The following is a 26,350-nucleotide window of genomic DNA, read 5'->3' as shown; positions in this document are numbered from 1 at the left end:
GTCATTGGTAGCTTGATGGGGATGGCATTGAAACTATAAATTACCTTGGGCAGTATGGCCATTTTCACGATATTGATTCTTCCAACCCATGAGCATGGAATGTTCTTCCATTTGTTTGTATCCTCTTTTATTTCATTGAGCAGTGGTTTGTAGTTCTCCTTGAAGAGGTCCTTCACATCCCTTGTAAGTTGGATTCCTAGGTATTTTATTCTTTTTGAAGCAATTGTGAATGGGAGTTCACTCATGATTTGGCTGTCTGTTTGTCTGTTATTGGTGTACAAGAACACTTGTGATTTTTGTACATTAATTTTGTATCCTGAGACTTTGCTGAAGTTGCTAATCAGCTTAAGGAGGTTTTGGGCTGAGACAATGGGGTTTTCTAGATATACAATCATGTCATCTGCAAACAGGGACAATTTGACTTCCTCTTTTCCTAATTGAATATGCTTTATTTCCTTCTCCTGCCTGATTGCTCTGGCCAGAACTTCCAGCACTATGTTGAACAGGAGCGGTGAGAGAGGGCATCCCTGTCTTGTGCCAGTTTTCAGAGGGAATGCTTCCAGTTTTTGCCCATTCAGTATGATATTGGCTGTGGGTTTGTCGTAGATAGCTCTTATTATTTTGAGATACGTCCCATCAATCCCTAATTTATTGAGAGTTTTTAGCATGAAGGGTTGTTGAATTTTGTCAAAGGCCTTTTCTGCATCTATTGAGATAATCATGTGGTTTTTGTCTTTGGTTCTGTTTATATGCTGGATTACATTTATTGATTTGCGTATGTTGAACCAGCCTTGCATCCCAGGGATGAAGCCCACTTGATTATGGTGGATAAGCTTTTTGATGTGTTGCTGGATTCAGTTTGCCAGTATTTTATTGAGGATTTTTGCATCAATGTTCATCAAGGATATTGGTCTGAAATTCTCTTTTTTGGTTATGTCTCTGCCAGGATTTGGTATCAGGACGATGCTGGCTTCGTAAAATGTGTTAGGGAGGATTCCCTCTTTTTCTATCGATTGGAATAGTTTCAGAAGGAATGGTACCAGCTCCTCCTTGTACCTCTGGTAGAATTCAGCTGTGAATCCATCAGGTCCTGGACTCTTTTTGGTTGGTAAGCTATTGATTGTTGCCACAATTTCAGAACCTGTTATTGGTCTATTCAGAGATTCAACTTCTTCCTGGTTTAGTCTTGGGAGGGTGTATTTGTCGAGGAATTTATCCATTTCTTCTAGATTTTCTAGTTTATTTGCATAGAGGTGTTTGTAGTATTCTCTGATGGTAGATTGTATTTCTGTGGGATCGGTGGTGATATCCCCTTTTTCGTTTTTTATTGCATCTATTTGATTCTTCTCTCTTTTCTTCTTTATTAGTCTTGCTAGCGGTCCATCAATTTTGTTGATCTTTTCAAAAAACCAGCTCCTGGATTCATTAATTTTTTGAAGGGTATTTTGTGTCTCTATTTCCTTCAGTTCTGCTCTGATTTTAGTTATTTCTAGCCTTCTGCTAGCTTTTGAATGTGTTTGCTCTTGCTTTTCTAGTTCTTTTAATTGTGATGTTAGGGTGTCAATTTTGGATCTTTCCTGCTTTCTCTTTTGGGCACTTAGTGCTATAAATTTCCCTCTACACACTGCTTTGAACGTGTCCCAGAGATTCTGGTATGTTGTGTCTTTGTTCTCGTTGGTTTCAAAGAACATCTTTATTTCTGCCTTCATTTCATTATGTACCCAATAGTCATTCAGGAGCAGGTTGTTCAGTTTCCATGTAGTTGAGCGGTTTTGAGTGAGTCTCTTAATCCTGAGTTCTAGTTTGATTGCACTGTGGTCTGAAAGACAGTTTGTTATAATTTCTGTTCTTTTACATTTGCTGAGGAGAGCTTTACTTCCAACTATGTGGTCAATTTTGGAATAGGTGTGGTGTGGTGCTGAAAAAAATGTATATTCTGTTGACTTGGGGTGGAGAGTTCTGTAGATGTCTATTAGGTCCACTTTATGTAGAGCTGAGTTCAATTCCTGGATATCCTTGTTAACTTTCTGTCTCGTTGATCTGTCTAATGTTGACAGTGGGGTGTTAAAATCTCCCATTATTATTGTGTGGGAGTTTAAGTCCCTTTGTAGGTCACTGAGGACTTGCTTTATGAATCTGGGTGCTCCTGTGTTGGGTGCATATATATTTAGGATAGTTAGCTCTTCTTGTTGAATTGATCCCTTTACCATTATGTAATGGCCTTCTTTGTCTCTTTTGATCTTTGTTGGTTTAAAGTCTATTTTATCAGAGACTAGGATTGCAACCCCTGCCTATTTTTGTTTTCCAGTTGCTTGATAGATCTTCCTCCATCCCTTTATTTTGAGTCTATGTGTGTCTCTGCACGTGAGATGGGTTTCCTGAATACAGCACACTGATGGGTCCTGACTCCTTATCCAGTTTGCCAGTCTGTGTCTTTTGATTGGAGCATTTAGCCCATTTACATTAAACGTTAATATTGTTATGTGTGAATCTGATCCTGTCATTACGATGTTAGTTGGTTATTTTGCTCGTTAGTTGCTATAGTTTCTTCCTAGCCTCGATGGTCTTTACAATTTGGCGTGTTTTTGCAGTGGCTGGTACCGGTTGTTCCTTTCCATGTTTAGTGCTTCCTTCAGGAGCTCTTTTAGGGCAGGCCTGGTGGTGACAAAATCACTCAGCATTTGCTTGTCTGTAAAGTATTTTATTTCTCCTTCACTTATGAAGCTTAGTTTGGCGGGATAGGAAATTCTGGGTTGAAATTCTTTCTTTAAGAATGTTGAATATCGGCCCCACTCTCTTCTGGCTTGTAGAGTTTTGCTGAGAGATCAGCTGTTAGTCTTATGGGCTTCCCTTTGTGGGTAACCCGACCTTTCTCTCTGGCTGCCCTTAACATTTTTTCCTTCATTTCAACTTTGGTGAATCTGACAATTATGTGTCTTGGAGTTGCTCTTCTCGAGGAGTATCTTTGTGGCATTCTCCGTGTTTCCTGAATCTGAATGCTGGCCTGCTTTGCTAGATTGGGGAAGTTCTCCTGGATAATATCTTGCAGAGTGTTTTCCAACTTGGTTCCATTCTCCCCATCATTTTCAGGTACACCAATCAGACGTAGGTTTGGTCTTTTCGCATAGTCCCAAATTTCTTGGAGGCTTTGTTCATTTCTTTTTATTCTTTTTTCTCTAAACTTCCCTTCTCACTTCATTTCATTCATTTCATCTTCCATCAGCGATACCCTTTCTTCCAGTTGATCCCATCTGCTACTGAGGCTTCTGCAATCTTCGCGTAGTTCTCGAAACTTGGCTTTCAGCTCCATCAGCTCCTTTAAGCCCTTCTCTCCACTGGTTATTCTAGTTATCCATTCTTCTAATTTTTTTTCAAAGTTTTTAACTTCTTTGCTATTGTTTTGAATTTCCTCCTGTAGCTCAGAGTAGTTTGATCGTCTGAAGCCTTCTTCTCTCAACTCGTCAAAGTCATCCTCCATCCAGCTTTGTTCCGTTGCTGGTGAGGAACTGCATTCCTTTGGAGGAGGAGAGGTGCTCTGTTTTTTAGAGTTTCCAGTTTTTGTGTTCTGTTTTTTCCCCATCTTTGTGGTTTTATCTACTTTTTGTCTTTGATGATGGTGATGTACAGATGGGTTTTTGGTGTGGATGTCCTTTCTGTTTGTTAGTTTTCCTTCTACCAGACAGGACCCTCAGCTGCAGGTCTGTTGGAGTTTACTAGAGGTCCACTCCAGACCCTGTTTGGCTGGGTGTCGGCAGCGGTGGCTGCAGAACAGCGGATTTTCGTGAGACCACAAATTCAGCTGTCTGATAGTTCCTCTGAAAGTTTTGTCTCAGAGGAGTACCCGGCTGAATGAGGTGTCAGTCTGTCCCTACTGGGGCGGTGCCTCCCCGTTAGGCTGCTCAGGGGTGAGGGACCCACTTTAGGAGGCAGTCTGTCAGTTCTCAGATCTCCAGCTGCGTGCTGGGAGAACCACTACTCTCTTCAAAGCTGTCAGTCAGACAGGGACATTTAAGTCTGTGGAGTTTCTTGCTGAGTTTTTGTTTGTCTGTGCCCTGCCCCCAGAGGTGGAGCCTACAGAGGCAGGCAGGCCTCCTTGAGCTGTGGTGGGCTCCACCCAGTTCGAGCTTCCTGGCTGCTTTGTTTACCTAAGCAAGCCTGGGCAATGGCGGGCGCCCCTCCCCCAGCCTCGCTGCCGCCTTGCAGCTTGATCTCAGACTGCTGTGCTAGCAATCAGCGAGACTCTGTGGGCATAGGACCCTCCGAGCCAGGTGCGGGACACAATCTCCTAGTGTGCCGTTTTCCAGGCCCATTGGAAAAGCGCAGTATTAGGATGGGACTGACCCGATATTCCAGGTGCCATCTGTTTCCCCTTTCTTTGACTAGGAAAGGGAACTCCCTGACCCCTTGCGCTTCCCGAGTGAGGCAATGCCTCGCCCTGCTTCGGCTCGTGCACAGTGCGCTTCACTGACTGTCCTGTACCCACTGTTAGGCACTCCCTAGTGAGACAAAACCGGTACCTCAAGCAGAAATGCAGAAATCATCCGTCTTCTGTGTCGCTGGGGCTGGGAGCTGGAGACTGGAGCTGTTCCTATTCGGCCATCTTGGCTCCACCCCCGATCTATTTTTTTAACTTTTTTTTTTTTTTTTTTTTTTTTGTGACAGAGTCTTGCTCTGTCACCCAGGCTGGAATGCAGTGGTGTGATCTCAGCTCACTGCAACCTCCATCTCCCAGGTTCAAGTGATTCTCCTGCCTCAGCCTCCCGAGTAGCTGGGATTACAGGCACCCACCACCACGCTCAAGTAGAGACAGGGTTTTGCCATGTTGGCCAGGCTGGTTTCAAACTCCTGACCTCAGGTGACCCACCCGCCTCGGCCTCCCAAAGCGCTGGGATTACAGGCATGTGTTACCACACCTGGCCAGTCAAATCTGAAAGCTCCAAAATGATCTCCTTTGAGCCCACGTCTCACATCCAGGTCATGCTGATGCAAGAGGTGGGTTCCCATGGTCTTCGGCAGCTCTGCCCCTGTGGCTTTGCAGGGTACAGCCTCCCTCTGGGCTGCCTTTACAAGCCAGTGTTGAGTGTCTGTGGCTTTTGCAGGCACACAGTACAAGCTTTCTGTGGATATACCATTCTAGGGTCTGGAGGACAGAGGCTTCTCACAGCTCCACTAGGCAACACCCCAGTAGGGACTCCTTGTGGGGGTTCACACCCCACATTAACCTTCTGCACTGCCCTAGCAGAGGTTCTCCATGATGGCCCACCCCTGCAGCAAACTTTTGCCTGGGCATCTAGGTGTTTCCATACATCTTCTGAAATCTAGGCAGAGGTTCCCAAACCTCAACTCTTGACTTCTGTGTACTTGCAGGCTCAATACCACATGAAAGCTCCCAAGGCTTGAGGCTTGCACTCTCTGAAGCCATGGCCAGAGCTCTACATTGGCCCCTTTCAGCCATGGCTGGAGTGGCTGGGACACACGGCATCGAGTCCTTAGGCTGCCCTGGAGACATGCCCTGGAGATATTTTCCCCATTGTCTTGGGGATTAACATTTGGCTCCTTGTTACTTATGCAAATTTCTGTAGCCCTCTTGAATTTCTCCTCTGAAAATGGGATTTTCTTTTCTATTGCATTGTCAGGCTGCAAATTTTCTGAACTTTTATGCTCTGCTTCCCTTTCAAAATGGAATGCCTTTAACAGCACCCAAGTCACCTCTTGAATGCTTTGCTACTTAGAAATTTCTTCTGCCAGATAACCTGAATCATCTCTCTCAAGTTCAAAGTTCCACAAATCTCTAGGTCAGGGGCAAAATGCTGCCAGTCTCTTTGCTAAAACGTAAAAAGAGTCACCTTTGCTCTAGTTCCCAACAAGTTCCTCATTTCCATCCACCTCAGCCTGGATTTCATTGTCTATATCATTATCAGCATTTTAGTCAAAGCCATTTGACAAGACTCTAGGGAGTTCGAAACTTTCCTACATTTTCCTGTCTTCTTCGGAGTCCTCCAAACTGTTCCAACCTCTGCCTGTTACTCAGATCCAAAAAGTTACTCAGTTCCGAAAATGCTTCCACATTTTTGGATATATTTTCAGTGGCGCCCCAATCCCCGTAAGAATTTACTGTATTAGTTGGTTTACAAGCTGCTGAGACTGGGCAGTTTACAAAAGAAAAAGGTTTAATGTACTTACAGTTCCACATGGCTGGGGAGGGCTCACAATCATGGTGGGAGGCGAGGAGGAGCAAGTCACATCTTATACGGGTGGCAGTGGCAGCGAGCTTGTGCAGGGAAAATTCTCTTTTTCAAAACCACCAGATCCTGTGAGACTTAGTCACTATCACGAGAATAGTACAGGAAAGACCTGACTCCATGATTCAATTACCTCTCACTGGACCCCTCCCACAACATGTAGGAATCCAAGATGAGATTTTGGCAAAGACTCAGCCAAACCATATTAGTAACTGTTTGGGGTAACTTTTTTCTGAATAAGTTTTCATAGAAACAATTCATGTTCATGGTAGAAACTTGAAAAAATCAGAAAAATATAAAAGAGCAATTAAAATAACCCACCGTTATACCTTGGGTTCACATTGTGTAATTTAACACAGTATATACAATTTAGTGTTCTGCCTTTTTCGTTATAGTGAAAATTTCTAGATAGTATATATTCTACAACAACAAGATTTTTATTGTGCAACATTTCATTGAATTATTTGCTCAACCATTACCCTATTGTTGGAGGTTTAGATTGTTTACAACTAGTTTTCTTTATTAAATATAAACTAAAACTAATCTACATTCCTAATAACAGCAAATGTAGGTCAGTATTAGTTTATATTTAATAAACAGCAATTACTAGAGCAATTGCTACTGCATATGCCAAGCATTGTACTAAATACTTGAATTATCTTACTAAGTTTCATAATAATCCTATGAGAGAATTATTTTCCTTTTACAGATGATGAAACCAAGGATTACAGGCTAATTAAGGTGCTCAGAGCAAGGAAAAATCCTTTACCTCTAATTTATCTGACATAAATGTTCCAATATGCTTTTTTATTAATAAGTAAATGGGACTGTTCGAAGATTCCAAATGCCTGTAGAAGTATGTAGTTATTAGGTCCAAATTGAGAAATTTGAAGTTTTTCTCAATTCATTATATATATATATATATATATATATATATACATATATATGAAGTTGTTTAATGAATATTTAGTTGTTTTGTTGAGTATTTTTAACATTAGAGGTTATTATTCTACTCCAATCAAATAACATGTTATACCCCTATAGTCCTTATTTTGTGGTCTACAGAAAATAGTAGGAACACAGGCTCCAAAACTGAGCCTTTCATTTTCATTAGCAGATAGTAAAGCCACTGTAATCAAGAGAAATAAAAAATGAGAGGTGGTGAAAATTCTTGATTTTACAATACTTGAATATATGCAGTGTTCACAGGTTTTCAAGTACCTACAGAGATGAAACTAAGTTAAACTAGCTAGCTAACCAGCTGAGGCTCTGCTCCCCACCGCTGTTTTAATGAATGGATAGGAATGATTTACAATCAGCACATTTTTTGATGCTATATAAAAGAGCTTGCTTCGAAAGCGCTTAAAGATGGTCGAAATGGTTTCCTAAGTAGTTGAACCTATTTCTGTAGCAGAATACACTTTTGAAATAGTGCCAAACTAGATCAAGAAAGTCCCAATTAGAGAATTCAGAATTAAATGAAGCTTTAGAGTGCTCAATGACTCTAAAAAAAAAATACTTAAATATATACTGCCAAATCTTATCCAAACCTGAGGGATTAACTTTAATTTGTGAACATCCTGGAGCTAAACTCTATTGACTTGCGTACCCACCCAGTGGGTCAAGGAACAAAGCAAAAGCTAGAAGTAGGAAGTACTGAAATTTTACTTACAAGTTTCATACAGGTAAACCCAAGGCGCTACAAATGAAGAATTAAAGGAATGAAAGGCGAAAGAATAAAGGGGCCAAAGAGGTGATCTCCTGAGAGCCTAGCCCCAAACTTCTACAGAGACTTAACTTCTGCTTTTCTGGACACCAGTGGGCACCCAGAACCCCGAACCGGGAGGAATGCTCTAGACGCCCTGCTGCCCTCCAGCCCGCGCGGCGGCGCGTCTCAGTCCACCCCTGGGGCGCGCGGCTGTCACCCAGGGCGGGGCGGCGCGGGCGTTGCCACGACGCGGGCCGCGCGCGTCCCTGGCAGCCAACCAGTCCACGTCAAGGTTTGTTTAATAATCGCCAGAGTATTTATGGCCGGGCTCAGGCGGCTGCTGGGGAGCCAGGAGACCTCGCGGGGCGGCGGATGAGGCGCGGCGGCTGCGGCCCAGGGCACCTACCCCCCGGCTTCCCGAACCCGGCCAGGTCCGACCCGAGGGGGAGGATGGAAACACCTGCTGCCCTCTGAGCCGCCCAGAAGAGAACACCCTTCCCGCCATATCACCCCACGGTCCTGCGGAGGCCACCGCCTGGTCCCCCCAAGTCTCCATCACGCAGCGCGGGGCCGAACGGAATAGTGAGCGATGGCGGAAAACCTGAAAAGACTGGTCTCAAACGAACCTTTACGAACTTTGCAGGAAAAGCTAGACTTCTGGCTGAAGGAGTACAACGTGAGTCTGGGTGAAAAACCCCCGGGGCTCGCCCTCCCATAGGTTCCAGCACAGCCCTCGTCAGGGATTTCTTAGTGCTGGAGTTGGTGGCCACTTTGCAAAGCCTCCGCGGTTGTGATTCCTAACCAGGATTTCAGCTTTCGACCGGGATCTCTGGGGAAGGAAGGACATGTGTGTACGTGCCCTTGTCTCCGAGCTTCGGGAGGCGGCGCGCGAGTGGCGCGGCCTGCGGAGCGCAGCACTAGACTGCGGAGACTGGAGAGTGCTTCCAATCAGTGGTAACTAAGGACGCCGGCGACCTAGCAATAGGGAAGCCCTGCGGTCCGCGGCTGGTCTGGGCATGCCGGCAACTCTTTGTCCCATCCCCCTTGCCAGCGCAATCCACACTGCCCGCTTCCCCAATCCCGAATTATTTTTTACTACAACCCTCTCCTGCCCAGGTTTTGTATCAGAATGGATTTGTATAAACACACACCCAGGAGTTATTTACCCAGAAATCAGCGAAACGGACACTTGTTAACGTTGCGAGTTTCACTTGCGTGCTTGTGGGCCTGGCAATTGAGGCACAGTTCCAACACCAGGGCGGATTCAGGCCTTTTTCCAGGCATTTGTGAGAAGTCAGTATTCTGTCACCAAACCCATGAGCCCTTTTCAAATCTCATTAATCCCTACTCGCACCCTGGCTCCCCATAATTCCCCCCTTCCCCCAAATAGAACTGTGAGTGTTGAATTTGCTTTACATTCGGTCGGTCCGTCTTAAATAGGGATTTCCCCTCTTACATAATAAGTGGAGCAGTCAGGCAAAAGAACTGTGGGCCGGAAATTAGCCGCCCCCCACCCCGCCCCGTTTCCACATTTGGCTCTGCATGGAACTAGCTGAATGACGGAGTCAAATTATGTTCCTTCTCTGGGTCTTAGTACCTCATCTGTGAAATAGCAGAGATTGGTCTAGATGATATGTAAATTTCCTGTTCAGATTTTAATTTGCTGAGCCTAGATTAGCTTGTTTCTGAGATCCTGCCTGTTATGAGGTCCTTAGGCTTCCCCATTCACCCTTTAACCAGTGCTCGTGAAGTGGAGGGGAGCTCAAAGAGCAGCTACAGCTTTCTCCTTAGCCTTCCTTTCTAGTGCTTCCTGTTCAATCTCTTTGCTCCCTTTTAAAGAACCAGCGCTGACCATTCCTTCTCCATTAAGAATTCTGGAAAGTTAAAATGACCTCTTTATCATAAAAGACTTGGGTTCCTCCCAACTAATTTTAAAAGTACCTACTACTTAGTTTCAGGAGGTTGAGAATAAGAAATTCTAACATGCATACAGTATTTACCCCTTTTTTTGCCCAGTGGCCTAACTAAACTCTGAATTTTAAAAAACATGTTGTTTGTCACAATGTTTATTACAAACAACGCTAGTATTTGTCTGGAACTAATAAACAATTATTTTAGAAGCTCCCTGTAAGTGATGAGAAGTGCCTTAGTTTATTACATTTTCCTGTCTTGATAACATCCCATTCTCTGCTCTCATTAAAACCATTTCCATCCAGCTGTTCCCTTCATCTCTCTACAGTAGAGGCTGCACTCACAGCCACCAGTATTTTTCATACCTTGTGGCCACTCCCCAGGTTCCATCATTTCTCTTGAGTTTGCAGGCATCTTTATCACATTGGAATGTTGACACCTGTATTCTTCCCCCTCCACTCCTGCTTCATGTCTTACAACTATGCTATTGAATCTTATTTCTATAGGATGTGTTCCCATCTGAGCTCTCACTTCTCCAACTGCCCGTTGGACATCTTTCAATAGTGAATGCTATTGAAATGCTCAAAATGCTCAAAGTCAAATCTGTCCAAAATGGAATTTAGCCTCTCCCATGCCCCAACCACAGGTCTCATTTTTCTAAGTAGTCTTCATCATTATATGCTCCACTCCATTTTCACCATCATAATCTGTTGGTTCTAACTTCAAAGTTCATACAGAATCTAAACACTTTTCACCACCCCCACTGCTACCACCCTTCTCCATCCTTGATAATCTTTCACCTGGATTATTACAAAAATAACAACCCAAAGAGACTCTTCTAAATGTCAAGTCAGATCAAGTTACTCTTTTTGCAAGACACTCCAAATTTCCTATTTCAGTCAGAAGAAGCCAAAGCTCCTACAATGACCTTCAAAGTCCTACACAATTTTGCCCCTTTAAGCTCTTTAACCTTATCTGTTACTCTCTCCCTTGCTCAGCCCACTCCAGCAGTACCAGCTTTCTTGCTCGTCCTAGAGCAATGCTGTCCAATAGAACTTTCTATGATGATGGACAGATTCTATATCTGCATTGTCCAATAAGGTGACTATTGGGCACTTGAAATGTGGCAAGTGCACACTGAAGAACAGAATTTTTATTTTGACTTAAGTCCAATTTAAATTCAGATAGCCACATGCAGCTCATGGCTACTGTCTCAGACAGCACAGTTCTAGAGATGCGGACATGCTTCTGCTTCAGGGCATTTTGCACTCACTGTTTTCTCTGCCCGGAAAACTTTTCACCTGTTGATATTTGAGTGAGATAGTAACATCCTTACTTTCTTAGGAGAGCTTTATTTCTTAGAAAGGGTAACAACCTGCAGGCTGGGAAGCAGGCCCCTGCTGAAACCAGAGGCAGGCACTTGGAAGTAGGAAAGGTAAGACAGGAATTAATGATGAACGGGTTGGCCACATGTATACATATTCAACGGGTAATATTCATGAAGGGGGAACGCTCACAAGCATAGTAAGCAAACATTCATGTTACGTTCATCCTATATTCATTTTGGGGTAGAAGCTTAACATTTAAATGTATTACAATTAGGCCCTATACATCAAAGGTGGAGGCAGGGACATGAAGGAACTTAGTGTACAGCCTCTGTGGACCCACCAGAACCAGCCTATGGTCCATGGTCTCTTATCAAGAGAAAGTTACTGAAATCAGTCTCTTATCCAGTCGAAGTTGCAGTTATGGACTGTGGAACATAGGAGGGGATCAGTTAGTCAGAGTCTGGTGGTCAGTGAGTTGCAATTGTTTTAACATTGTTTATCTCGAGGCCAGTGCTTGCTTAGCTACTAGATAAAAAGAAAAAACCTTTTGACAATCAGACCATGGTTGATTCTTTATGTGTAGGGGTATGTGATTTAATCCTTGCCTGGCATGACCTTAGGTCTTTATCTTATTGCTGTAAAGAGTCTGTTATATTAGTCTTAAGATCTCTATTTTAACAGTAGCTTCATGCAGTCCAGAAAATTTTGCCTGTAACAGAACTAGCAGTATTTCTGCAGCAATCATGGTAACAAAAGGAGGCTCTTAGCCCATATCTGTGTCACAGGGGTTAGTAGCTTTAAAAGAACATGTCTTTATGTTAATAATGTTGGTGGTTATATTCCTGAATATTTTATTCTTTTCTATTAGCCCTTGCTTTCCTATCTGCACAAAGCCATTAGAATGTGTTTGAAGTTTACTTATTTCAGTTCTACACTTACAACATGGAAAGTTCTTATTTATTTCCCTGCCTTCATTCATGCCCACTTCCAATCCAACTTTGATACAGCTGTTTGAGGCATCATTTTTATGGCTCTCATTGCCAATACTAGTGATTCTCAACACAGGCAAGGTATTGTCCCCTAGAACATTGTTTTTAAAACTTACCTACAGGACTCAATGCATTTTACTTCACAATATAGCACACATAAACCCTTATATTTAAAAACTCAAGTTTCACTAATAATTCTTACCTTTACTCATTGTGGTATGTTTTTCTATTTTCTTTTTAGTATTATTTGCTGTTTAAGACTCACTAAATTGATTTTGTTACCCACTAATGCTGTGGTTATCAATCTTCATTGCATATAGGAATTATCTAAAAAGCTTTTATGTTTCCAATGACCAGGCCCCATACGAGAGCAATTAAATCAATTTCTAGGAGTGGGAGCCCACAAAGCTCCTTAAGCAAAGGCTTTCCTGAAACTTCATGGCCCTTACCAGCTTCGCTTTTGAGTTTTACCTCTGAAATCTGGACCAATTTTTATTATAGTAAGTAGCATGTGTTTTTGCATTTATTTTCGTGTTTGTCTTAGACTATAAATTCCTCCAGGGCAGGAGACATTGTGTCCCTAGCATCTACTGCATAGTGGCGTCTCCATAAAATTTCTTGAGAGTATAAATGCATGAATAAACCATGCCCTTCTGCTTCTTGAAACCATCTCCTTCTTTGGCCTCCTTATTCTTCTTCATCTTGCTTCCTGGGTGTCCTCTCATTTCTGATTACTCTTGTTTTGTTTTTTATCCAGTGGCTCTTTTTACTCAGACCACTTCTGACACAGCAAAATTGCCCCTTGTTCTGCCCTCAGCCCTCTCCTCACTCTTTCCTCTCCCTGGTAATCTCATCTGTGCATGTGGCTTCTCCACTCTCCCATTTGCTGAAGCCTCGCAAAGCCACAACTTCCAGTCCTGTCTCTCTTCTAAGCTCCAGACTTACTTTCCATCTGCTTTGGGGAAAGCATTGTGGTTGAGAGCTCAGCTCCAGTGCTGGAGGCTGCAGGAATGGGTCCCCACAATTGTCTCTTCAAATTACTTAATTTGTTTTTCCTCAGTGGTGAATTTTGGATGATGATGGCATCCCATTTGTAGGATTGTTCTGAGGATTAAATGGAGCCATGTATATAAAGCTCTTAGCACAGGGCCTGGCTGGCATAGAGTAGGTGATCAGTAATTATTAGGTACTACTACTGGACATTCCATCTGAAGGTCCTGCAGGTCCCCTCACTTGTTCAAACCCAAACTCAAGATTATCCCTGTCATACCTCTTACTCGTTTCTAAACTCTCTGACCTTCTTAGGTAATGCTGAAATCAGTGGGACCTTTACTGGCACACGTGTAATTTGGGGCTGGGAAGGACCTTTGGGAGACCCTTGGTATGTCTACAGCCTCCAGCATCTCTCAGCTAGATGGTTATACCCATCTCCCTCCCCACCAGACTCACCCTGTGACCCAAACTCTATCTGGTCTGCTTTTGCCAGACAGATTTTTGTAACATGCAAAGCAAATATGAGCATGTCATACCCACCTTCCTCTGTTGCACCCTTAAACATTTTGATGATGGAATAAAGCCCAAGACCCTTAATGTGGCAAGTCAAGTCTTTCAAACTTGGTCTCTGGACCCTGTACTCACTTTCCTCTAATATGCCTTGGTACCTTCTGTTCCTCCTCTTGAAATGCCCTTCCCTCTTACCCTTCACACCTCACCAGAGGTTATTTTGCTGCTCCTATAGCTTGCTATCCACACAGAGCACTTAATATAAACTCTAAGTTAATGATTTATCCCCTATGTGCCTCTTGTTCTCCATCTCATTTCCCCATCTAATTAGTTCACTGACTTCAGGCAACTTTTTGTTTTTTAATATAGCTATGTTTCCTGAGCTTTGTTTCCAGGGCCTTACATATAATAGAAACTCAATGATTTGTGAATGAATAAACCTGGAGAGTCTGTGCTTTGGAGACAGTATAATTAGTCCATATCTTTGCTCTGTTTGTCTTGTGTGGGTATGTGGGTATGTGTTTACTAGAATAATGTGACCCTATTGCAACTTGATTATCTTGTGCAATGCTTTGTGTTTAGAAGTTGCAGCATGTTGTAACATGTCTTGGGAAGGGGAACTGTGTGACATAGGATATTCTCTCCTAGTTATTTAAGATGTATTTAAAAACTCATATGACCACCATTACTCTGGGTACCCAGTATGTACCAGGCACTGGTCAAGGCATAGCAACAGATAGTAATGATACTACAGTAATACTTCTAATTATTGTGTATCTCTTTTACGCTAGACTCTGCTCATGAGATCAGCTACTGCCTAAACAGGAGGAAACAGAGCCTCATATTTAAATGTCTTTTCTAAGGGAATGCAGCTGATAAGTTGAGAACCAGATTTGAACAAAGATCTGCCTTATTCCTAAGCCACTGGCTCCTTTCAATACTGCATGCTACCTCATAGGTGCCAATTGATGAACACCTTCTGTGTCTGAGGTGCTGGGCATATATTATTTTGATTTAATTCTAATGCTCTACAAGGCATTATTATCCCCATTGCATGGGAGAGGAATGGGCTCAGAGAAGTTAAGTAACTTGTGCAGGGTCACATAGAACTGTGGCAAGCAGCAGAGCTGAGATACTCATGTTTGCTTGACTCCCAAGCTCATTCTCTGTCCACTTAGCACATGGAATGATCTAGCCAGAGGGCAAAAGGCTTGTAAGCAGGTAATTGAAGTTCAGTGTAATAAGTGCAGGTATAAAATGGCCAGGGCAAGGAGCTGCTGAATTAATGAGGAAGAAATGGAGATAGCTGTTCAGGCTATGGGTTTTAAATGCCCTATCATGTCAACATTACACTGTTAAATCATTCATTCATCAACTGTTGTTTAGACCCTTCAATTTGCTAGGATACTAGTGGCAATAGATACAAACATGAGCAAAGCAAGATCGTTTTTAAAAAGAACTCACGATCTTTTTGGGAGGAGAGATTAGATGGATGAGATGGAGAAAAAATGGCTACAGGAGAAATCAGTGCTACAACAGAATTAGTCACCAGGTAACATTTACCAAGCATGGAAATTAAACCAGCTACCCTCTCAGTTACAAGTCCATCCCATCCAAACTCCATGCCAGGTGTGAAAGGCTCTCCAGGTCAACTTGCCCCCGCCAACCTCTAAATGACCTTCTGTGCCTCTGCCACATTGACATATTCAAGGTCGCTAAACTTGTTCCTGTCACAGAACCTTTGTCCTTGCTGTTCCCACTGCCTGGCATGCTCTTTCCCTAGTGCTATGCTTCCCTGAATCTTCTAACCCAGGAATACTCAAGGGTCCCCTCCACAGAGAAGCCTTCCCTGGATGCTCTCCCCATTCACTCTTGGTTGCATCATCCAGTCTTCCGTCTACTCCCAGCAATAATCATGATCTAAAAGTCAGTATAGTTTAGTAGTTAAGAGCATGGGCTCTGGAAGCTGGGCTGCTGGGGTCCAATCTCGGCTCTGATAATTTACTAGCTGGGTAGCCAAGAACCAGTTACTTAACCTCTCTGTGCCTCAGCTTTCTCATCTGAAATGTGAATGATAATAATAGTTCTTCTAGCTCCTATTGTACTAGTGAGAGAATTAGCTGAGTTTATATATGCAAAGCACTAATAGAGCCTGGCATATAGGAGAGATACAATGAATACAAAGTGAGTGAATCATCTCATTTACATGTATCCATCCAACACACAATGAGTCTGAATACAGGGGCACTGTAGAATGCAGGAGTGGGAATACAACAACCAACAGGACAGGTCCAGTCTCTGTCCTCAAGGAGCTTCCTGCCTGTCTGAACCATTTCCTTGGTTGATGCAAATGTGCATTTGACTTGTAAACTTTTGCCTGGAGATTATCTCAACTTTTCTCTTACTCCTAGTTTCTATCTGCCTTGTACCCTGTTTTCTGTTCTGGGATTTGTTGTGTCCAGGAGGCACCGAGGATCAATGCCTTACTGAGCCCTGAGGTGACACATAAATTGATGCATTTTTACAACCACATGATGTTTGTTGCTTGTAGTTGTATTCCTTCTTCTAGTGTTGGAGTCAGTTAGAGGTTTGGCTTATGTTGAAATGGTAGAATCTTTCAAAGGAATGAGGAAAGCAGAATAATACCTAAAAGCTTCACTTCTTGGCCTCCTCGTGTTCTGTTCTCATTGCTTAGTATGTTTCACAACCACTGGAACCACCTCCTTTTCCAAGTCTGGCTAATTTCATCTTGGACTAGATTTCACTTCCTCTTGGAAGCCTTCCCAGACTTTCCAAGACAATGGACTCTTGGGTAGAGCTTGCACTCATCTGGTAGGTAAGACTTATTATTCCGCTGCAGGGTAACTGGCTATTCATCTGTCTGCCCCACGAGTCTGCAAGTGCCAAGTCCCTTATATCCTCAACCCAGCAATACCTTCTTGCTGTTAAGAAGTAATGTTCTCTATGCATATATAATATATGCAAATTGAATTTATGTAGAGGACGGGAACCAATAAAGCAGGTAAATTTGGCAGTCATTTGTATTGTCTTATAACAGGTCTGTTTACTTTTTAAATGTATTTTTGTAGGGTTTTACCGAGTAGGATTATTGCTATAAAAAACAACCTCCAAATCTCAGTGGCTTAACACACACAAACCCACTTTCTCAACCGTGTGAAAATTCAGTGCAAGCATTCAGTCAGCAGCCTTGCAGATCTTGTGGCTCCACCATCCCTTATGCCCTCAGCATCCTCTCGGCTCTTCTGCATTCAGTTGGCAGAGGGGACAAGAAAAAAAATCGTTCAAGAGGTTCTCTTCTGGGCCAGGCCCAGGCATATATCACTTCCCATCCAGTTAACCAGAATTCAGTCACATGGCCACACGAACTGCTAGGGAAACTGTGAAATATGGTCTAGTTGTGTGTCCAGGAGGAAAGGGAGATAGGTTTTGGTGACCACACAGCAGTCCTGCCACAAGAGCATACCAGAGCCAGACAGCTCTTGGGTCAAGTGAGGCCCTGGTCTGCCTGCAGTGGGTCCCAGAGTGAAGTAATTACCCTGGTTATCTACTGTTTTGCCCTTGCAGAGAAACACGTGTGATCAAAATCTAAACCATTGCCTTGAACTCATTGAGCAAGTTGCCAAGGTACAGGGACAACTCTTTGGGATCCTCACAACAGCAGCCCAAGAAGGTGAGAATGGCCTGTAATTTCCCATCCAGTTCTGCTTGCCTTTCTCTCTTTTCTTGGTGCTTTTTTTGTGTTCTTTGACTGTTGGTGTGGTTGGGTTTCTCTCACTGACCTGATGTGTATATTTTCTTTTTTTTTAAAATTATACTTTAAGTTTTAGGGTACATGTGCACAACATGCAGGTTAGTTACATATGTATACGTGTGCCATGTTGGTGTGCCGCACCCATTAACTCGTCATTTAACATTTTAGGAGGACGTAATGATGGTGTGGAAACAATCAAGTCACGCCTTTTGCCTTGGCTGGAGGCTTCCTTTACTGCTGCTTCCCTGGGAAAATCTGTTGACAGCAAGGTCCCCTCTCTGCAGGTAGGGATGCTGAAGGATAACCCTTGACTTTCTGAACAGTGAGATAAAACGAATCAGAAACCTCCAAGAGAAGAAGAGGACTTAATTCTGGTAAACTGACAGAGTGTCACAATTTGTGATGGATACTGGTGGTTTCCATGGGATGGTGTTAGTTTTTGAACAGGTGGAGATCAGACTAGAAAGAGAGCACATACCTTGCTTAAGGCATCCGCATCATTACATCTGGGCAACCAAAACATTAGTTACTTTACTTTTAAACATTTATATGGATTTACCTATAATCCTTTCTAAAACAGAAGTATTTAGAAAGCATTTAGTCTGTTCTGAGAAAACCAAACATCACATGTTCTCACTCATAAGTGGGAGCTGAACAATGAGAATACATGGACACAGGGAGGGGAACAACACAGCAGGGCCTGTCGGGGGATTGCAGGGGAGAGAGAGCATTAAGACAAATAACTAATGCATGTGGGGCTTAAAACCTAGGTGACAGGTTGATAGGTGCAGCAAACCACCATGGCACATGTATACCTATGTAAAAAACCTGCACATTCTGCACGTGTATCCCAGAACCTAAAGTAAAAAAAAAATAATAATAATAATAATAACAGAAAGCATTTAGTCTGTTCTGAGCAAGAGCCTTATAAGATAGTGGCTGAAGGATCCCTGCTTGGAGATCACTGAGCAGAAAACCAGTCCCTCTTTTATGGCGCTGGGTAGGTATCTAAACATTTATGTCTCAATTTTCTTATTTGCTGAATGGAGACAATGGTTTTGCTGATCTAATAGGGTCATTTGTGAGAATTAAATGTGATAAGCACACTGAACAAGTTGCACAGGGCCTGACACATGTTAAGTACTTTATAGACATCAGTTATCATTAAGTAATTTTTTTCCCTGAGAATTTATGGACGCTTCTCAGGTTTTTATCCTCTGTGTGGGTGTTATTCTAGGTATAAAGATGTAGAATGATGTTTCAAACTCTTTTTGGAAATTGAGGTATAATTTATATTCAGTGAAATCCATAGATTGCTATTTCAACAAATGCATATACCTGTGTAAATTCCCATCCCTATTGGAATGTCAGACATCTCCATCACTCTAGAGCATTTCTTGCACCTTCCCCAGGGCAACCATCTTCTGATTTTTATCACTCTAGGTTAATTTTGCCTGCACTAGAGATTCATGTGCATGGAGCCGCGCATAATGTGCTCTTTGGAGTTGGGCTGTTTTCTTAAAATTCATCAATGTCATTTAATGTATTCAGACTTTTTTTTTTTTTTTTTTTGGTGTATCTTTCCAGGACACATTTGATAGGGAGAGACGTAAAGATCCCAGTCCTCGGGATCGCGATGTGCAACAGTTAGACCCTAATTTGAACTCAACCAGGAGTCAACTCAACCAGGTTCAAGACGAGTAAGAGGAATGCAAGTTACCTTTTTCCAAAAAGAATTGTTTTCAATTTAATTAAGTTTTAAATTTGAAAGGAGAATAATGGCTCATGTAAAATGTGGGCATTTGCAAATAAGTAATATGATTGTGTGTGTGTCTGTGTGCATGTGTGTATGACAGAGAGAGGGAGAGAGAGAGAGAGAGACAGAGACAGTTTAGAGTCATTGGTCAGTGTCTGTGGATTTGGGGACAGGATATATTATGATACATGGTCCCCTGGTTCCTTCTTTGGAATTCCTTCTTCATAGGCACATCATCAGCCCATATTGACAAACAGGTAAAGATTGTTAGACAAAAATCTACCTTTTGGGAGAAAAATTTTAAAAAAGATGCAAAAGGGAAAGAATAAAAGAGAGTGAACAATCAGGCAAAGAGGAAAATTAAGAGAAAGGCAGCAAAAGTCAAATGAAGCAGGCTGCATCGATCTGTCCATTATACTCATTTAGGGATGTATGTGTGCCTCTCTGAATCCGAGAGAGTCAGAGTCTTTTAAGAAAGGAAGAATTCAAGATTTTGCAATAACTATTAGTTATAAGAATATATTTTTAAAAAGTTAAGCAATTCCAGGCAACAGCACATATCAGATGCATGTTGTGGGCAGAGCCAGGGTAGCAAGCTTAGGGAATCACTGCAAAGAAAATTGTATGTAGACTTTGGGTTTGTACTTGAGGCAGGTAGACAAATATGTATGAAACTGTGTTGGACATACCTAACAAAAATCCATCAATGGGAATTTCTCCTACCACAACATTGCTTCATTGGTGACATAAATGGGACAGAAAGGAAGTCTTTTTTTAAAAGAAAATTAATAACTAGTTAAGGCTTGGGATGGAATAATGTGTGGTGCTCTACCTTGTTCTCTGATGACATTTCCATTTTTCTAAGGAAAAAATCTCTATTGATTTAGTTTTGCCTGATTATAAAAGTAATACAAATTTCTTTCTCAAAATGCATACAACAAATAAAAATTGATGAAAATCACTTGTTTTCTTGTCCCCATTAACATTTTGGTATATTTTACTCCAGACATTTTTCTTTGTGCCTGCACCTCCACACATACCCATTCGTATTTCCAACTGGAGTCATAATCAATGAGCAGTTATATACCTGAAGCAGTCAAAATTTATAAATGTAATATGCAAAAAGCATAAAATATATAATTTATTTCAATCAATGTGAGCTCATTTTGAAGGATTCTTCAATAAGCCACTTCAAGGTCACGCAGTCATTTTTGGTTTATCGTAGTCCATTTTCTGTAAACATTCAGCTCATTCCAAGTGCAAACATGCATTAAGAACTGTTTTTGCCCTCTCATGGGGTCTCACTTCCCCTCATCCTTTCTAGGGAAGGGATGCTTGCATACTCTCCTGGTGACGGACATGAGGAGTTTTTGGTCTTATACTGCCCTCTGGGTTCTTGCTGGCCTAATTTCGTGTAGGCACTAGTGTCTCGTGCTGATGGGTCCTGAGTTGTGCATGTCTTGTCTGGGTAGGTCTCCTGGGACATTAGCTAGCTCCTTTTTAAAATATTATATTTTATTTTAATTCCGGGATACACGTGCAGGATGTGCAGGTTTGTTATATAGGTAAACGTGTACCATGGTGGTTTGCTACACAGATTAACTCATCACCTAGGTATTAAGCCCCACATGCATTAGCTATTTATCTTGATGCTCTCCCTTCCCCCAACCCCCAACAGGGCTCAGTGTGTATTGTTCCCCTCCCTGTGTCCCTGTGTTCCCATTGTTCAGCTCCCACTTATGAATGAGAACGTGTGGTGTTTGGTTTTCTGTTCCTGCGTTAGTTTGCTGAAGATAATGGCTTCTAGCTTCATCCATTTCCATGCAAAGGAAATAATCTTATTCCTTTTTTGGCTGCATAGCATTCCATGGTGCATATGTACCACATTTTCTTTATTCAGTCAATCATTGATGGGCATTTGGGCTGATTCCATGTCTTTGCTATTGTGAATAGTGCTACAATAAACATACATGTGCATGTATCTATAATAGAATTATTTATATTCCTTTGGGTATATACCCAGTAATGGGATTGCTGGGTCAAATGGTATTTCGGTTCTAGATCCTTGAGGAATCACCACACTGTCTTTCACAATGGTTGAACTAATTTATATTTCCACTAACGGTGTGAAAAATTTCCTATTTCTCTGCAGCCTTGCCAGCATCTGTTGTTTCTTGACTTTTTAATAATTGCCATTCTGACTGGCATGAGATGGTATCTCATTGTGGTTTTTATTTGCATTTCTCTAATAATCAGTGATGTTGAGCTTGTTTTTATATGTTTGTTGGTCGCATAAATGTCTTCTCTTGAGAAGTGTCTGTTCATGTTCTTTGCCCATTTTTTGATGGGGTTGTTTGTTTTTTTCTTATAAGTTTGTTTAACTATTCTCTTCCCTTTATACTTAGAAAAAAATTCTAAATTTCTCACCAGGGCTCTCATAGCACCCTTCCTGATCTGGCTGTATTTCTGCTCCAGTGTCATCTCCTGTCACTTTCCCCTGACCCAGTCTACTGTCTACTTCCTTGCCTTGAGGCTTTTGCCTGTGCTCTTCCATTGTCTGAAAGAACTTTCCAGTCTTCCACTGGCTCTTTGCATGCCTGGCTCTTTATTATCCTCCAAGTCTCAGCTTAAATGTGCCTTTCTCAGAGTCCTTCTGTGACCACCATACGTTGAAAGGTCTTTCTTCTCTCCTTTAATTCTCTTTCACAGTGATCTGCTTTTCTCATAATAGCACTTATGAGAAAAGTTAGAGAGTGAAGTCACAACTGGGAACTTAAAAAAATAAACTTGCTTGCATATTTATGATCTATCTCCCCAACTAGCCTGGAAGATCCAAAGGGTTACTGTCTTGCATTGCTGAATTGACACTGTTGTATCACCAGTACTGAGCATCATGCCTGGCTCATAGTAAGTCCTCAATAATCTGCTCAATGAATGAATAGATATGCAACAAAACATTTAAATAGAATGTCAGCCTGATTAAAACAACTGTTAGCATATAAATATACTTTTCTTCTCTCTGTATGTCATCCAAGCACATGAAATTAGCATGTATGTTTGCTTGTATGTGCATCTGCTTGTATGTGTTAGGAGAAAAATACCCAAGTTCTTCATTCCTGCTTGCATTTTCCTCCTTTTCTTGATCCATTTTCTACAGTTCATTTTCTCTTGATAAAAATGTTCATTTTCACATATTTACTTTTAAGAACTTGTTACATCTTTATATTTGAATTAAATATATTAGTTTCCTTTCAATCTCCAATAGCCATATTATGCAGTTAATACTATTTTTTGCTTTCTTTTCATCTTTAGACGTTTCATTCATTCATTTCTCATTTAAAAAATATACCATGTGACAGGAACTGTTTAGGTACTGGGGATAGAGATGAATAAAATAAAATTATTGCCCTCTAATAGTTTATAGTGTGAATGCAATGAGGTAAATGTGAATGGAGCACTGAGAAGGGGAAACAAACTTTGCTTGGGAGAATTGGGAATACTATGTGGAAGGCCCTTGCGGAGTGGGCATTTATTAGAGGAGGAAGCAGGTGGGGGATGGAATTTTCGGTGTCTGGTTAGGATCTGTAGGATTGACAGGGATGCTGTTAGCACATTATTTCTCAGGCTGCTTCACTCTCTAAGTGAAAATCCCAGCGTTTTGCCTTCCACTGTTCTTCCACCTAGAGGGAAGGATAAAGGCTGGTGTGAGTTTGGAAGGCAATTGCACTATCTTAGCCTCAGGACAAGTGCTATGATATCTGGCAGGGTCAGAGAAGTCAAGAAGACTTTGTCAATTCAAGTCTCACTGTTCTGGGGCAACTTCGTTGAGGACCATTGGTCTTCATTCAATATCATCTATCTCACTTCCTTTTTTTTTTTTTTTTTTTTTGGAGACATGCTCTTACTTTGTCACCCAGGCTGAAGTGCAGTGGCACAGTGATAACTCACTGCAGCTTCAAACTCCTAGTCTGAAGAGATTCTCCCACCTCAGCCTCCTGACTAGCTGGGACTATAGGCACACACCACCACACCTGGCTAATTTTATTTATTTGTTTTTTATAGAGACAAGATCCCGCTATGTTGCACAGGCTTGTCTTGAACTCCTGAGCTCAAAAGATTCTCCTGCCTTGGCTTCCCAAAGCATTGGAATTACAGACATGAGCCATTGCACCCAGGCCCACTTATTTTTTAAACTAGATAGACCTAAATAATACGATTCATTATGGTTTGTCTACCATGAAGAGGATTTGAAACTAACTATGACAGAGATACAGTGAAAACTCAGAGAATTTGTGCTCAATAAGTAGTAGAAGTCAGAGGCAGGAAGACATGAAGTACTTGATTGTCAAGATTGATTGTGAGGACTTTATAGGTGGGCACAAATTTTTTTTAAATATTGAAGGAGTCTGCAGCCCCACAGTCCAAAGCAATAAAAATCGATGTTGGTATATTATAGAAAAATGGAGATATTGTAGAGAAAGCCAACTTGGGGCTTTGATGTAATTAGAGCAGATGAATTAGGTGGGTGAGAAGGAGAAATTGAACAAGTTTCTTTGTCCTTTATATTCTAATGCTAATAGTCTTTTGGGGGTAGTAGCTCTATAATTTCCTAGTGTTTGACATTGAGCAAAGGTTGGTAGCATGTTTAACATACAAGTCCACCACAATATTTGCAATATTACCTGATTGAATGAAGATGTCTTTTAACTTGATCTTGTTTATGTTGAACTGTGTCATATACCAGAAGTTCCTAAGTGAGCCTCCGCCTTGATTTAGAAAGTCTGCCAATTTTGAAAAATCTATCTTCAGTTACTGATTTATCTTACAGTCTGGCTGAAACTGAAAAGAATCTTGAAGAAACCAAGAACAGATCGGCCATATCCCTTTTGGCTGCAGAGGAGGAAATAAATCAGCTAAAAAAGCAGTAAGAAAAAAATTACAGGATTATTGTAGCCTAAATCATTGAATTTAGCTTTTTTTGGTGCTCCATTACAACATGAAAGAATCTGTTCACCATCAGAGAGAAAATGCAGAAATATTTTTATTAATTATATATATATATTTACTACAAAAATATTACTTGTCTACTGTAGAAAACTTTCAAAGTACAACATACTATAAAGGCATATAAAAACCCTTTCATAATTGCAGAGCCAGTGACTGTTACCATTTTACATTCTTTCCAATTAATATTTTAAAAATAGAGTTGATACTACAGAATAAAATATGTAAGTACACAATTTTGGATCCTAGCTTTTCACCTGACACTGTTTTCTCTATCACTAAGAAAAAATGCTGCAGAAGTTGGTTTTAAATAGGTTCATTATGTTCCATCATTTGGAGATTTCCCTCATATTGAATATTTACTTGTATACTGATTTTCAACATGGGAAATAATATTGAGATAATTTTTGTGGAAAAATCTCAATTGAACTGTCAGATTATTCCTTAAAGATAAACTTCTAGAAGGGGAAAATAAACATTGATCTTTTAAGGTTATACCTTCCTGGATCTTAATTTTGATCTCCCCATCCCAAAAGAGTAAGTGGGGGATGTGTTTTACACACACACACACACACACACCCCTTTTGATTATCTTCGCACGAGTTCCGATGGTTCTGATTTCGTCAGGAACACCCAGAAATCTTAGCTAGGAACACTGTTCTATTTTCTGCTTATGTCTTCCCCTTCCTCATCATTTTAATCTCTAATTTCCTATTTGGTATACCTTCTCAAATCCATCAATCATATTACTCATCAATTACCTATAGCATCAATTCTGTTCTTTACTGTTTGTAGTGCAGCTTTTCATTCTATTATATCTTTAGTTTCTTTGCATCCTTCTTAATCTTATTATCTTTCTTATCTTCTTAATCTTACCTTTTCATCTTACAACCTTGTCATTTTCATCACAGCATATTCTCTTCTCCCGGCTTTTGCTCTTGTTTTATGGTGGCCATGCCTCTTTGTATCTTGATAGGGATGCCAATTTTATTTCTAAAGATTTTTTTTGTTTGCTACATTATTTTCATAGGTTCACACTTCTAGCTAGTTTTGTGGATGTTTTTCAATTTCCATTGTAGTTTTCTCTCATATTCCAACTGTTCAGAGAATCAAAGATTCTAATTAATATTAAATATTCCAATTAATATGTTAAAAATAGAGTTGAGACTATTGAGAGAATCAAAGAACTAATGAGGGTAGGAGATTATATTTTAGACCAGCTTCCTGAATAGCTTTCGGAGGTCAAATGAGCATGCAGTTAAGATCTGTCCAACATGGGACAGTATGACTATGGGTCCGGTGTTTTTGCTAGAGGATCTGCATGAGTGTCCTTTCTTTAAGAACTTTTCCCCATGCAAGCTGCGGACATGGAGTGGCACCCTGACCCTGGCAGTTCTGCTCCTTGCTGATTTGTTCATTCATGTGTATTTCCATGAGAGTTTTCCAATGCAATAATGGCAGGCTGAGTAGCCTCTGTTGTTAAGCATGCCAATTGCTGCTTATGACCTTTCCTTCCTTCCTTCCTTCACTCCCTCCCCTCTCCTCTCTTCCCTTCCTCTGCCCTCTCTCTTTGCTGTTCAGGCTTAAATCACTTCAAGCTCAGGAGGATGCCCGCCACAGAAACACAGATCAGAGGAGCTCAGAGAATAGGCAGTCAGAGCCTCAGAGCTCGGAGGAGCGGAAGTTTGAGCAGTGGAACTCACTCAAGCAGAATGCCGACCAGCGGGACACAGACGCCATGTCCGATTATAAGAAACAGCTCCGAAACCTGAAGGAGGAGATAGCTGTTCTGTCTGCTGAGAAATGTGCACTCCAAGGAAGGTCAGACAAACTCTCAAAGATCTTCTCATTTAGGCTCTTTTTGCTGAGTTAAGGGGTCGGGGATGGGCAAATAAGTAAAATGATAAAATGATACCCTGAACCAAAACCTTAGCAATCTGCCAAGCTTTGAATTGGAAAGGGACTGTTTTCTTAACTGCACCCCTTCCAGAGAGAGAAAATACCTCCTGAGTTGCCAGCACCTGGACACTAATTAACTTTGGGCTGAGAGATATGTAGAAGGAAAGTTCTTTTTTTTTTTTTTTTTTTTTTTTTTTTTTTTTTTGAGACAGAGTCCTGCTCTGTCGCCCAGGCTGGA

The 26,350-nt window shown here is 41.4% G+C and overlaps 1 protein-coding gene across 2 annotated transcripts in view; it reads left to right on the top strand.

Moving 5' to 3' along the window:
* The first annotated feature begins 8,138 nt into the window (after positions 1–8,138).
* The window catches only part of SPATA18 (spermatogenesis associated 18), a 42,995-nt gene continuing 24,783 nt past the window's right edge, over positions 8,139–26,350 (top strand). The window contains exons 1-6 of one of the 2 annotated variants that reach the window (XM_003268369.2): positions 8,139–8,626; positions 17,267–17,372; positions 17,622–17,737; positions 19,041–19,153; positions 24,038–24,133; positions 25,795–26,034. In XM_003268369.2, coding sequence (XP_003268417.1) covers positions 8,540–8,626; positions 17,267–17,372; positions 17,622–17,737; positions 19,041–19,153; positions 24,038–24,133; positions 25,795–26,034 — 758 coding nt within the window. In that variant the 5' untranslated portion in view covers positions 8,139–8,539. The remainder of the gene's footprint in view (positions 8,627–17,266; positions 17,373–17,621; positions 17,738–19,040; positions 19,154–24,037; positions 24,134–25,794; positions 26,035–26,350) is intronic. The other variant, XM_003268370.2, reaches the window with a different exon arrangement.

This window comes from Nomascus leucogenys, chromosome 9 (assembly GCF_006542625.1).
Source record: "Nomascus leucogenys isolate Asia chromosome 9, Asia_NLE_v1, whole genome shotgun sequence".
Lineage (NCBI taxonomy): Eukaryota > Metazoa > Chordata > Mammalia > Primates > Hylobatidae > Nomascus > Nomascus leucogenys.
This window is presented reverse-complemented; position numbering and strand designations above follow the sequence as displayed.